Genomic DNA, 14,791 nt, shown 5'->3' with positions numbered 1-14,791 from the left:
AGAAGGAGGAGGAGAAGCAGAAGAAGGAGGAAGAGAAGAAGAAGAAGAAAAAGCAGAAGAAGGAGGAAGAGAAGAAGAAGAAGAAGCAGAAGAAGAAGAAGGAGGAAGAGAAGAAGAAGAAGGAGGAGGAGAAGCAGAAGAAGGAGGAAGAGAAGAAGAAGAAGAAAAAGAAGAAGGAGGAGGAGGAAGAGGAGAAGAAGAAGTAGAAGAAGAAGGAGGAGGAGGAGGAAGAGAAGAAGAAGAAGAAGAAGCAGGAAGAGAAGAAGAGAAGAAGAAGCAGAAGAAGCAAAAGAAGAAGAAAAAGAAGAAGAAGGAGAAGGAAGAGAAGAAGAAGGAGAAGGAAGAGAAGAAGAAGAAGGAGAAGACTGACACAGTGCTAACAAACTGGACCACCCTCAGTAAACCAACAGAAACCATCTCTTCTCCGCTGGTTTTCCACGGCCTTGGCTTCAGTCTGAAAAACGACCAAACAGAGGCTTTGAACGAGAAAGCTACCTCGAAACAGCTCTGTGAAACTTTCACCTTTTTAACAGACAGCAGCAGTACTGTGTTTTAGTAGTTTTGTTGAGAGAGTGGCAAAGGACCATGGCACATCAGCTGCCGTAGTTTTCAGGGCCAGGTGTGGCTGCTTTCTGCTGGTCTACCTGCCTTCCTGTCTGAACTGAGGAAGAAGGAGGACACTAGGCCAGTAAACTGGAGAACCCTAGGTGAACCAACAGCAAACTGGAGCACCCCAGGTGAACCAACAGCAAACTGGAGCACCCTAGGTGAACCAACAGCAAACTGGAGCACCCAAGGTGAACCAACAGCAAACTGGAGCACCCTAGGTGAACCAACAGCAAACTGGAGCACCCTAGGTGAACCAACAGCAAACTGGAGCACCCTAGGTGAACCAACAGCAAACTGGAGCACCCAAGGTGAACCAACAGCAAACTGGAGCACCCAAGGTGAACCAACAGCAAACTGGAGCACCCTAGGTGAACCAACAGCAAACTGGAGCCAACAGCAAACTGGAGCACCCAAGGTGAACCAACAGCAAACTGGAGCACCCAAGGTGAACCAACAGCAAACTGGAGCACCCAAGGTGAACCAACAGCAAACTGGAGCACCCTAGGTGAACCAACAGTAAACTGGAGCACCCTAGGTGAACCAACAGCAAACTGGAGCACCCTAGGTGAACCAACAGTAAACTGGAGCACCCTAGGTGAACCAACAGCAAACTGGAGCACCCTAGGTGAACCAACAGCAAACTGGAGCACCCTAGGTGAACCAACAGCAAACTGGAGCACCCTAGGTGAACCAACAGTAAACTGGAGCACCCTAGGTGAACCAACAGCAAACTGGAGCACCCTAGGTGAACCAACAGTAAACTGGAGCACCCTAGGTGAACCAACAGCAAACTGGAGCACCCTAGGTGAACCAACAGTTTCAGGTTCACAGACACCAGAGCATTTGTTTCAGTTCTGCCCAACTTTTGGTGCACTGGGGAGGGACGCCTGGCTCTGTGCGGTGGAACTCCACAGGAAGCTCTGTGGACCACATGCTGCACTGCGGAGGACAGCGGACTTCGCACTGCAGACCGAAATGGCCATCTGACAGAATGACCTGAGGAACGCAGAAGAAGAAAAAGAAGAAGAATGCATCAAAACTGGTGGAACACCATTTGTTCAACAACAACAACAATACCAAAGTGTTATATGACTGCCAGAAACCAAACTGTTTTGTTATTGTTGTTGCGTTGCGTTGCACAGCTTTTTGTCACAACAGATTTCTCTGCGTGAAATTCGGGCTGTTCTCCTCGGTGAGAGCGTGTCGCCATAGTGCAGCGCCACATTTTCTTTTCTGTCTGCAAGTGTGTGTGTTTTACTATGACCAACAGGAAAGAGTCGCGCCCACAGACGCAAAAACAATAAAGTACATGGGATGCCCTCTTCCGACTGAGAACTGGGACATTGTAGGCTCCTTTCAAACCTCTACAGACTGAAACTGTCCCCCTACTGATGATGAATGCCCATGCGGCACGGGTTCGCAGACGCCAGAGCACTTATTATTACAGTTCTGCACCAACTTTTGGTGCACTGGGGGAGGGAAACCTGACCATGTGTGGTGGAACTCCACGAAAAGCTCTGGGGACCACCTGCTGCACTGCGGAGGACAGCGGACTTCACGCTGCAGACCTGACTGACAGCATGACCCCGGGGAATGCGGAAGAAGAAGAAAAACCAACAGATCCATCTCTCCTCCACTGGTCATCCACTTCCTTGCGACTGCATGCCAGCCCAGCGTTCCTTCGGCGGCAAAGAGAGTGAGGAGAAAGGCCTGTAGCCTGACAGACAGACCAGACTCGGGCGTCACCTGTGCTGCAGTGTGGGAGGGAGGGACTGTCACTCCCCTGTCATTGACCTGTGCAGCCACACCCAACGATGAATCAATCACCACCCAGAGCATGACTCCATTGTCTCCACAGACCTGACGGATGCCCTTCACACAAAAGCCACGTAAAACATAGCACAGTATTGTAAATAAATGCGTGTTGATAAATAATAAATAAAATCTGGCACAAAAAGGGAAGTGAGAAATTGATCCAAAACAAATCAAACAAACAATCAAAAAGAAAAACAAAACAAAAAAAAAGGACAAAAAAATCCAAGCAAGAAACCCCCCCCCAAAAAACAGACAAATTTCACCAACTCCAGCACATGTCTGAATCAAGGAATGAACATTGTTGGAAAGAAAAGAGAAACTTGTCAGCTTCACAAAACTGCACGGAGGGAACGGACCCTAACCTGAATGACTTTGGGATCTTGTACACCACATCTGATCCATCTAGCTCTAGGCAGAGGGAGTGGTGTGTGGGTGGGGGTTGAGGAGGGAGGGAGGGGGGTGGACATTCAACTAGAAGACCACAGCACTTTGCTTCTACATGATTAGAGTGTCCAAACCCTTATCTTTTTATTTTTTTTCCTTCAAACTAATTTCAAGGCAAACGCCACTTCAAACAACCTAACAAGCTCTGAAGAGATCTTTTTTCCTTTTTGTATAGGCCAAGGAAACGCAGCCATTTGTCATAATTATTTTGGAAACTAAACTGCACTCAGTTTGAACAGCATCGACAACGACCAATCAGAGTTGTGAAATCAACAAACAGCGCCCCCTGGTGATGGCACAGCTCAGCAGCCTGGTGACCAAAGAGAAGAATGAGTGACGCTGATCGCTCAGTTCTGGTGGCCATGTTCTTCATCAGTTCTTCCTCCTGAAATAAATCAATCCTTCCCCAGCCACTCAATCTATCTAGATACCATCAATGACTCTCCTCATCAAATCAATTTTGCTTTCCCCAACCACTCAATCTATCTAGATACCATCAATGACTCTCCTCATCAAATCAATTTTGCCTTCCCCAGCCACTCAATCTATCTAGATACCATCAATGACTCTCCTCATCAAATCAATTTTGCTTTCCCCAGCCACTCAATCTATCTAGATACCATCAATGACTCTCCTCATCAAATCAATTTTGCTTTCCCCAGCCACTCAATCTATCTAGATACCATCAATGACTCTCCTCATCAAATCAATTTTGCTTTCCCCAACCACTCAATCTCATGTAGGTGCCATCAATGACTCTCCTCATCAAATCAATTCTGACTTCCCCAACCATTCAATCTTCTCCTCTAGATACCATCAATGACTTCTCGTCAAATCAATACCGGCTTCCCAAACCACTCAATCTCATCGAGGTGCCATCAATGACTCCTCATCAAATCAATTCTGACTTCCCCAACCACTCAATCTCATCTAGGTGCCATCAATGACTTCTCATCAAATCAATACTGCCTTCCCCAACCACTCAATCTTACCTAGATACCATCAATGATTTCTCATCAAATCAATTCCGGCTTCCTAAACCACTCAATCTCATTGAGGTGCCATCAATGACTCCATGTTGTCAGTCATCGGTATGGTCGTTTCCTTCAAGAGGTCATCAATTCTTCCCTTTGATCTCATCAATCCTGTTTTTTTGGGTTTTTTTTTTTTTAACAAACAACAATTCTGATGACATCAATCCTTTTCTCCGCCATCAACAACCTCTCTCTGACATCATCAAATTCTTCCCTTAACATTTCTTCCTCAAAACATTTCCCATCATAAATAAAGAAAAATAAACAATCATTTTTTGATGATCTCTTGATGACACCAACCCTTGCATCAATCAATCAATCAATCATTCTTCAACATCACCAGATTGCTGTCAATCCTTCAACAATCCTTCTTTTCAGTCGATCCTTCCGAGCGACAACCGTGTCTCTGAAGTTGTCAGCGACCTATACACCCGCCGTTCCTTTCTTCTCTGCCGTGCTGCTCTCCCCTGGTGGTGAGGGCGCCCCCAGAGAGAGGGGGGGAGGGGACTGGGGGGGGTGGGCGAAGGGCCAGAGTGCTAGTCCTTGCCAGTATTGATGTGCCAGCCCAGCACCTGTCTGTCGAAGCCGCAGGAGAACAGGTTACAGGTGGAGCCCTCCTCTGCCCAGCTGACCGCACACACCATGCGGGAGTGGCCCTGCATCACACACACAGTCACACACACAGTTACATACACACACACATGCAGTCAAGCAGACACACACACATACACACATGCACGCACATACACACAAACATACACAGTCATATACACAGAGTTTTTACACACACACACACACACACACACACACACACAGAGTTACATACATACACACACACACACACACACACACACACACACACACAGAGTTACATACATACACACACACACACACACACACACAGTCACATCACACACACACACACACAAAGTTACATCACACACACACACACACACACACACATACATACACACATGTACACAAACATACACAGTCATATACACAGAGTTTTTACACTCACACACTCACACACACAGAGACTTACATCACACACACACATACACACACACACACACACACACACACAAACAGAGTCACATCACACACACACACACACAAAGTCATATCACACACACACACACACACAAACAGAATCACATCACACACACACACACACACAAAGTCATATCACACACACACACACACACACACACACAGAGTCACATCACACACACACACACACATGCATGCACATACACACAAACATATACAGTCATATACACAGAGATTTTACACACACACACACACACACACACACACACACACACACACACACACAGAGTTACACACACACACACACACACACAGAGTTACATGCACATGCTCACACAGACACACACACACACATATACAGAGTTACACACACACACACACATACAGAGTTACACACAGAGAGTTACAACTTACATGCGCACACACACACACACACACACACACACACACACACACATGGTCACACATACACACACAGTTACATACACACACACAAAGTTACACACTCACACAGAGTTACACACACACACACACACACACTCATACACACACAGTTTCACTTCATCTGGGCATTAAATGCTCCACTCACTTTCTTGCTTTTTCTGCTCTGTTTTTTGCAGTGTTTCAGTGGAATTATCCTCACCCCTACACCTACTTGTCCACATCATTATCTTGGTCGACATTGTGGGGAGAAAAAGCAAATGTACATATAGTATGCTAATATACATGCATATATGTAAATGCACATCTGTAACATGCTGAGACCAGTTTGTAATTCAACATCATTTGTTGTTGTTTTTAAGTACTTGGTATATTATCAACAACCATCTACCTGAATATCAACAACCATCTACCTGAAGATCAAGTCATCAACCCTATCCACATGTAATATGTGGCTTCTGTTCAAACGTGTGTGTGTGTGTATGCAGTGTGTGCACGTGTGAGTAAGCACACGTTTTTATATTGATATGCACTTGTGTGTATCCTAATTTCTACTGTATCTGTGTTTGTGTATGACTTTTGATTTATGTTCGTACCTTGTTATGTACTATCCCCCCCCAATACTCCTTGTGACCCTGGTACACTTGTTAATAAAGACATATTCTAATCTAATTTCTATTCTATTTGCTAACTCACTCGGGATGACATGTTTTCTCCCTTGCTTTTCCCCACAGACGGCCCATTTGTAAGGGTTTGGAAAAAAATTACAAAAAATACAAAATATTTTGTAAGAAAATGAAACTTTCAGAACTCGTTTATTACGTGTTGAGCTATTACATATAAAAAAAACCCAACAAATTTCTCATCTTATCTTTACAGTTTTGCCATATGTACAAAATACTGCCAATTTTTCACCCCGAATCACCATACCCATACTCACTTTCTGCATTAAATTCGCTTTCTTCTTCGTCATCATCCACCTCTTCAATGTCCGACCCTTCAGTTTGTAGCATTTCAAGTACTTCGGCAACCCTAAAACGTTGCCGTCACTGCCTTGTTTGCTTCACAACATTCTGAGAAGAGCCCGCTTTGCTAACAGGCTGGCACGCGAGCAGATGACCGGTCAGTGACTTTGTCAGCATGTGTGCGAGATGGGCCACACATCCCAGGCTGACCAATCATACTGTTCGATTGTGGAGTGACCCAGAATAGCACACTCTGCTTGGCTAATCACAAAATCACGTGTACAGAGCATGATGGAATTTTACTTTCGGAGAATGCTATTCCATTCCTTCATCCGAATCCGAATACGTTTTGTGTAGTCCGGAGAGAGTTAAGAGTGTTTCTTTTCTTTGTTCTATGTGATCATTGAAAATAGAAGTCATTATCAAAGCAAAAGAAAAAACCACCACCACCAGCTTTGGGCAACAAAAAAGAACGGCAACAACAAAACCGAAATCAAAACGGCCATGACTGACCACTCTGTTGCTCCGAGGAAGACGACCGATGCGGACACCGTTGATGTCGTACAGACGGATGTGTCGGTTGTCGTGGGGGATGGCGATCAGGTTCACAGCAGTGGACACAGAAATCCTGAAAACAGCCAGCCACAGGACATGGGAATGACTGTTGTATTGTGTTGTGTTGTGTGGTTCTGTGCTGTGCTGAGGTGTCATTTTTGACTCACTTGTGTAAACAAAGTGAGTCTATGTTTTAACCCGATGTTCGGTTGTCTGTGTGTGTGTGTGTGTGTGTGTGTGTCCGTGGTAAACTTTAACATTGACATTTTCTCTGCAAATACTTTGTCAGTTGACACCAAATTAGGCATAAAAATAGGAAAAATTCAGTTCTTTCCAGTCATCTTGTTTAAAACAATATTGCACCTCTGGGATGGGCACAAAAAAAAAAAAAAAAAAAAAAGGAAGCCTAATTATATGCAAACTGCATTTACTGTTATACTTATATTTTTTGTATTCTCTAAACTTGGTATTTTGATCTGATATTCGACCCAACAACAAAAGCATTCATTATTATCATTTTTTGTTCAAACAGGAACTTCTTTTGCTAAGCATGGAAGTTTTATTTAGTTTGCAAACGTTTAGGTGCAGATGGTAAAAAAGGGAAATTACTCCGTAATTAATGCTAGGGGACTTAATTCGAATCTGGTTTGGACTTCTTTTTTATCTTTTTTTTTTTTTAATGCGAAGCTCTATAATAACAAATACAGAACACATTTTAACGATTAGATTTTTTTTTTTTAAAGTGTATCACAAGTGAGTCTTGAAGGCCTTGCCTCTCTTGTTGTTTCATAGTGTTGTACTGCGTTATAGCCTGTTGTATTGTGTTGTGTTGTGTTATACTGTGTTATAGCCTGTTGTATTGTGTTGTGTTGTGTTATACTGTGTTATAGCCTGTTGTATTGTGTTGTGTTGTGTTGTGTTATACTGCGTTATAGCCTGTTGTATTGTGTTGTGTTGTGTTATACTGCGTTATAGCCTGTTGTATTGTGTTGTGTTGTGTGTTTGTGTTGTGTTATACTGTGTTATAGCCTGTTGTATTGTGTTGTGTTGTGTTATACTGTGTTATAGCCTGTTGTATTGTGTTGTGTTATACTGCGTTATAGCCTGTTGTATTGTGTTGTGTTGTGTTATACTGTGTTATAGCCTGTTGTATTGTGTTGTGTTGTGTTATACTGTGTTATAGCCTGTTGTATTGTGTTGTGTTGTGTTATACTGTGTTACAGCCTGTTGTATTGTGTTGTGTTATACTGCGTTATAGCCTGTTGTATTGTGTTGTGTTGTGTTATACTGCGTTATAGCCTGTTGTATTGTGTTGTGTTGTGTTATACTGCGTTATAGCCTGTTGTATTGTGTTGTGTTGTGTTATACTGTGTTACAGCCTGTTGTATTGTGTTGTGTTGTGTTGTACTGTGTTATAGCCTGTTGTATTGTGTTGTGTTGTGTTATACTGTGTTATAGCCTGTTGTATTGTGTTGTGTTGTGTTATACTGTGTTACAGCCTGTTGTATTGTGTTGTGTGTGTTATGTTGTGTGGTTCTGTGCTGTGCTGAGGTGTCAGTTTTGTATCACTGTGTTGTACAGCGTAATAGCCTGTTGTGTTGTAATACATCACATCATATTGCATTGCATTGTATTGTTTTGTAGTTTGTACTGTCATGTATTGTATCGCAATATCTTGTATTGTATCCAATCGTACTGTGTTGTGTTGTAATGTATAATGTTGAGTTGTACTGCATTTTATGACATTGTAGCACATTGTATCATTTTGCATTATATTGTGTCATATTGTGTCCTCTTTTTTTTTTCTTTTTTTTTTTTGCACATATTTCTCTGTGTGAAACACACACAACACACACACACACAAACACTCACATACATGCACCAAAACAGACACACATACACAAGCACTCACATTCACACACAAAAAGCAAGCACATACAAACACACCTACAAACATATACAAACTCAGCACACTAAAACCACCACCACCCTCCTCCAAAATCCAGACAGACAGACAGCCAGACGCACCTATTGACAGCAGAATCGGTGCGGATGGTTGCTATGGGTGACCGCATGTTGCGCATGTCCCACACACGCACGGTGCGGTCGTCGCTGCCAGACACCACTTTGTCCCCACTGGCAAACACCGCTGAGGTCACCGGCCTGAAAATACAGCGCTCACACTGAGGTCAAGCTACACTCCACGCTGAGGTCACCACCCTGAAAACACAGCGTTCACACTGAGGTCAGGCTACACTTCACGCTGAGATCACTGCCCTGAAAACACAGCATTCACACTGAGGTCAAGCTACACTCCACGCTGAAGTCACCGCCCTGAAAACACAGCGCTCACACTGAGGTCAAGCTATACTCCATGCTGAGGTCATTGCCCTGAAAACACAGCGCTCACACTGAGGTCGCTCACACTGAGGTCAAGCTACACTCCACGCTGAGGTCACCGCCCTGAAAACACAGCGCTTACACTGAGGTCAAGCTACACTCCATGTTGAGGTCATCGCCCTGAAAACACAGCGCTCACACTGAGGTCAAGCTACACTCCACGCTGAGGTCACCGCCCTGAAAACACAGCGCTTACACTGAGGTCAAGCTACACTCCACGCTGAGGTCATCGCCCTGAAAACACACCGCTTACACTGAGGTCAAGCTACACTCCACGCTGAGGTCACCGCCCTGAAAAGACAGCGTTCACACTGAGGTCAGACCACGTCTGCTTAGCATCCCTCCTATTCGAACCAAAACGTACGGCCAACGCAGTTTTTCATACCGAGCCCCCATTCTTTGGAATCCACTTCCTCAGCTTTTTCCGTTTACTCACCTTCTCTGCAGTCTTTCAAATCCAGTCTGAAGACCCACCTTTTCCCTTCCTGAATAATTCTCAACAGCTCATCCCTTTCCAGTATGAACTAAAATGACTACTAGTGAGTGAGTGACTTTGAGCATTTCAGAATTTGTAGGTTGTGTACTATTTATGATAATGTGCTATGACTTGTGTGTGTGTGTGCATGCGTGTGCATGTGTATGTGTTTGTGTGTGTGGGGGGGTGCGGGGGCGGAGGGGTGTGTGTGTGTGATGAATAATGTTCAATAATGTTTGGTATCTTGTGTTCAATTTTTGCTTTTTGATATTTACAGGTGTTCTGTTTGTAAATGCCTTGGGCTTAGTTTCAAGATAAGGCATAAATGCTCATAACAACAATAATAATAATAATAATAATAACACTGAAGTCACCGCCATGGAAACACAGTGCTCTCACTAACAACAGGCTACAACCGTCCTAACCACCACCTGTACGCTACACTCCACACTGAGGTCACTGCCATGAAAACACAGTGTTCTCACTAACCTCAGGTCACAACCGCCCTAACCACCACCTGTACGCTACACTCCACACTGAGGTAACCCCCATGAAAACAGTGTTCTCACTAATGAAAGGCCACAACCGCCCTAACCACCACCTGTACGCTACACTCCATGCTGAGGTCACCGCCATGAAAACAGCGTTCACACTAACAACAGGCCACAACCGCCCTAACCTTCACCGGTACACTACACTCCACGCTTAGGTCACTACACTGACAAAAAAAAAAAATGGCGTTCACACTCATGACAGGCCACAACCGCCCAAACCACCACCTGTACACTACACTCCACGCTGAGGTCACTACACTGACAAAAAAAAAAACAAAAAACAGCGTTCACACTCAGGGCAGGCCACAACTGCCCTAACCACCACCTGTACACTACACTCCGCATTGGTCACTCAGCACGATCGATGCCCCTGTGGGACTGACAGCCAGACAACAGATCACCTGCTGCAGTTCTGCCCCCTCCATCAGGAGCTCAGGAAGAGGTTCTGGCCTGACCCAACTCCAGTGACCCAGAAGCTCTAGTGTGTGGAGGACCTGCAGCGTACAGCTGCCTTCATCACGGAGACTGGGGTGTCCATGTGACGAATGAGAAGAAGATGAAGAAGAAGCACCACCACCACACATCCACAGGGCTCAGAATGGCTCACACACCTTTTAAAAAAAACAACAACAAAAAACTCTTTCTACTCCAGGCAGAGTTAACCCATACCATGATCACTTCCCCTGTGGACCAGGTACGAGCATTCTTGTACCAACACATATTCTTCTTCTTCTGCGTTCGTGGGCTGCAACTCCCATGTTCACTCGTATGTACACAAGTGGGCTTTTACGTGCATGACCGTTTTTACCCCGCCATGTATGCAGCCATACTCCGTTTTCGGGTGTGTGCATGCTGGGTATGTTCTTGTTTCCATAACCCACGGAACGCCGACATGGATTACAGGATCTTTAACGTGCGTATTTGATCTTCTGCTTGCCGTATACACACGAAGGGGGTTCAGGCACTAGCAGGTCTGCACATATGTTGACCTGGGAGATTGTCAAATTCTCCACCCTTCACCCACCAGGCGCCGTCACCGTGATTCGAACCCGGGACCTCAAATTGACAGTCCAACGCTTTAACCACTTGTCTACACATATTCTAATTTCGTTTATTCTTGCCTGGTACGGTTGACATTTTTAACTGAACTGTTTATCGATTCTGGAAGCAAGACAACGAAGCTTGGTTTGAGCGAGCAAAGCAAAATTCTCAATCGAGTTTTGCTGTTTTAATGAAACACCCTAACCTTTTTACTGCAGTGGTCTCATGTAGTTCTGGTCCAGGGGAGAAGTAGCAGGCATGTAGCTTTGGGGTGATGGAGTCTCCCGTCGGACCGACGGATGAGCAGGCAGGCAGGCTTATCTGTTGGTGTGTGTCCTCAATATGGGAGAAGAGGCCGATTCTGGATGTGCAGCACTTCCCACAGGTGTTGCAAGGGAAAACGTCTCCAGAAGTTGAGCCCTGCTTCTTTCGCTCACGCTTCTCCTTAATGGCCAGCCTTCTCTTGTTATCAAACGTCTTTATGCCACTGAGCACAGCATCCTCCAGCGAGAGCAGTCATGGGCATCAGTTTCCCAGGAAGCGATGCCTGACCAGCACAGGTGACTTTTTTTTTTAGTGAAGAGGAGTTGTGCGGTCCCTTCCCCACTCTCTCACCTACTGACGCTCAGAATCCCACAGGTGCAGATACTGCCACGTGTAGAACGGCCTCGGCAGGTGCAGGTTTTTTCTTCGGAGTTCCGTCTTCTTGGAGGACTTCCAGCCAAGGATGAGCTGCCCCTGCCCTTTGGTCATCCTCTTCCGCCTTCACAGCCATTGGGAAAGGTTTCCTCCTCTGCCTGGTCCGTCATTGGGAGACCACATGCGGCAGGTAGTACTGGGTTATATGGTACCAGTAGCCAGGGCTATGCCCCTGACCGGACACCTAGCTGTGGGGTAGAATGAGTTAAATGACGTGTTTTCACAATACAAATAACATACAGAAAAAAAATAGAAAGAAATACACAAACACAACATACACACAAAAAGTGAAATAAAGTAGGTTTTCCATCAGTACAATTATAAGAAAAAAAAGATACAGAGTATATTCAAGTCATTTTTAAATGAATGCTGGTGATGGTTTTCAAATTATTGTAATCATAATCCACATGGAAGATAATAGTGTAAAACTAACATGTACAACACAATACAAAACACACATTTCTTGAAATGTGTTGCTTTTGATAACAAACAGATTTATCCAAAAATAAACAGATGAATTTAAGGTTTTTCTGTGAGCAGATTTTTTAAATAATACCAGGTGGCTGAGAAATCAGTTGTCCAAAGTTTAACAATGCTATTCTTATGCTTCTTTTAATCTATGGGTTACTAGTGTTTTAAATAAACACAAACTGACAGTTTACACTCCTAAGTGTAGGATCTGGCCATGAGAATAATAAAATACCAGATCAGTTTCCCTGTAATACTGTAAAAAGACGTAAAACTGATGAACAAACCATATAAACACATGTACATCCAACTCCACTCCCAGGCTACAATACAATACAATATAATAAAATACAGTTGAGTGCAATGCAGTGCAGTGGAGTGCAATGCAATGCAATTTACAACACTACACTACTACACAACAAAACACAACGTAATACAATACAACATCACACAATACAATACAGTACAAAACGATGCGATGAAGACCAACACAACACACTACGCTATGCTAACTACACAACTACAAAACACAACACAACACAACACACTACAACATAACACACAACGCTACAACACAACACAATATATCACAATGCAATACACTACAATACACTACATCACAACACAACACACTACACTATGCTAACAACACAACTACAAAACACAACACAACACAACACACTACAACATAACACACTGCGCTACAACACAACACAATGTAACACAATGCAATACACTACGTCACAACACAACACACTACGCTACTACACTACGCTGCAACACAACAATACAACTATACAATGAAACACACTATAACACAACACATTCGCTACAACATACTACACTACAACACAACGCAATATAACGCAATGCAATACACTACAACACAACGCGATGCAATGTAACGCAATGCAATACACTACAACACAAAAACTACATGACACACCACACCACACCACACAACACCACACCACACCACACATCACATCTCACCACACCACACCGCACACACCACACCACACTACAGCCCACTCACTGTGTGTGACCCTGGAAGACGTTTACCAGGAGGTCAGAGTCCCTCATGTCCCAGAGGCGAAAGGTCATGTCCTTGGAGGAGGTCACGATCAGCTGTTGTGTGGGGTGGGATCGAACCTCGCTCAACTCCTGGTCGTGGCCTGGACACACACACACACACACACACACACACACAAAACTGTCACTATCACTGACTGCCTCACCAACGTTCTCTCCATTTCTGGCAGTCATGGGATAGGGCCTGAGTTTTCCAAAAACCCTCCCTTTATCACCTTATACCTGCCTTAAAAAAACCCTCCCTGTAACACCTATACCTGCCTTAAAAAACCCTCACTGTAACACTTATACCTGCCTTCAAAAACCCTCACTGTAACACCTATACCTGCCTTCAGAAACCCTCCCTTTATCACCTATAATGCCTTCAAAACCCCTCCTTTTATGACCTATAAATGCCTTCAAAACCCCTCCTTTCATGACCTATAAATGCCTTCAAAACCCCTCCCTTTATGACCTATAAATGCCTTCAAAACCCCTCCCTTTATCACCTATAAATGCCTTCAAAACCCCTCCTTTTATCACCTATAAATGCCTTCAAAACCCCTCCCTTTATCACCTATAAATGCCTTCAAAAACCCTCCCTTTATCACCTATAACTGCCTTAAAAAAACCTCCCTGTAACACCTATACCTGCCTTATCACCTATAAATGCCTTCAATTCAAACCCCCTCCCTTTATCACCTATAAATGCCTTCAAAACCCCTCCCTTTATCACCTATAAATGCCTTCAAAACCCCTCCCTTTATCACCTATAAATGCCTTCAAAAACCCTCCCTGTAACACCTATACCAGCCTTCAAAAACCCTCACTGTAACACTTATACCAGCCTTCAAAACCCTCCCTTTATCACCTATAAATGCCTTCAAAAACCCTCCCTTTATCACCTTATACCTGCCTTAAAAAACCCTCCCTGTAACACCTATACCTGCCTTAAAAACCCTCACTGTAACACCTATACCTGCCTTCAAAAACCCTCACTGTAACACCTATACCTGCCTTCAGAAACCCTCCCTTTATCACCTATAAATGCCTTCAGAAACCCTCCCTTTATAAACCTATAAATACCTTCAACCCCCCCCCCCCCCTTTATCACCTTATACCTGCCTTAAAAAGCCCTCCCTGTAACACCTATACCTGCCTTCAAAA

At 44.2% G+C, this 14,791-nt stretch overlaps 1 protein-coding gene across 2 annotated transcripts in view; it reads right to left on the bottom strand.

Moving 5' to 3' along the window:
• Positions 1 to 1,140: 1,140 nt before the first annotated feature.
• Positions 1,141 to 14,791, bottom strand: part of LOC143276572 (WD repeat-containing protein 37-like) — a 39,431-nt gene continuing 25,780 nt past the window's right edge. For both annotated transcript variants that reach the window (XM_076581161.1, XM_076581162.1), the window contains exons 9-12: positions 13,590 to 13,728; positions 8,945 to 9,079; positions 6,875 to 6,989; positions 1,141 to 4,558 (exon numbers count right to left, since the gene is read on the bottom strand). In XM_076581161.1, coding sequence (XP_076437276.1) covers positions 4,439 to 4,558; positions 6,875 to 6,989; positions 8,945 to 9,079; positions 13,590 to 13,728 — 509 coding nt within the window. In that variant the 3' untranslated portion in view covers positions 1,141 to 4,438. The remainder of the gene's footprint in view (positions 4,559 to 6,874; positions 6,990 to 8,944; positions 9,080 to 13,589; positions 13,729 to 14,791) is intronic.

The sequence above is a fragment of the Babylonia areolata genome, chromosome 32 (genome assembly GCF_041734735.1).
Source record: "Babylonia areolata isolate BAREFJ2019XMU chromosome 32, ASM4173473v1, whole genome shotgun sequence".
NCBI classification, from domain to species: domain Eukaryota; kingdom Metazoa; phylum Mollusca; class Gastropoda; order Neogastropoda; family Buccinidae; genus Babylonia; species Babylonia areolata.
The sequence above is the reverse complement of the archived record's forward strand: the minus strand, read 5'-3'. Positions and strand labels throughout refer to the sequence as shown.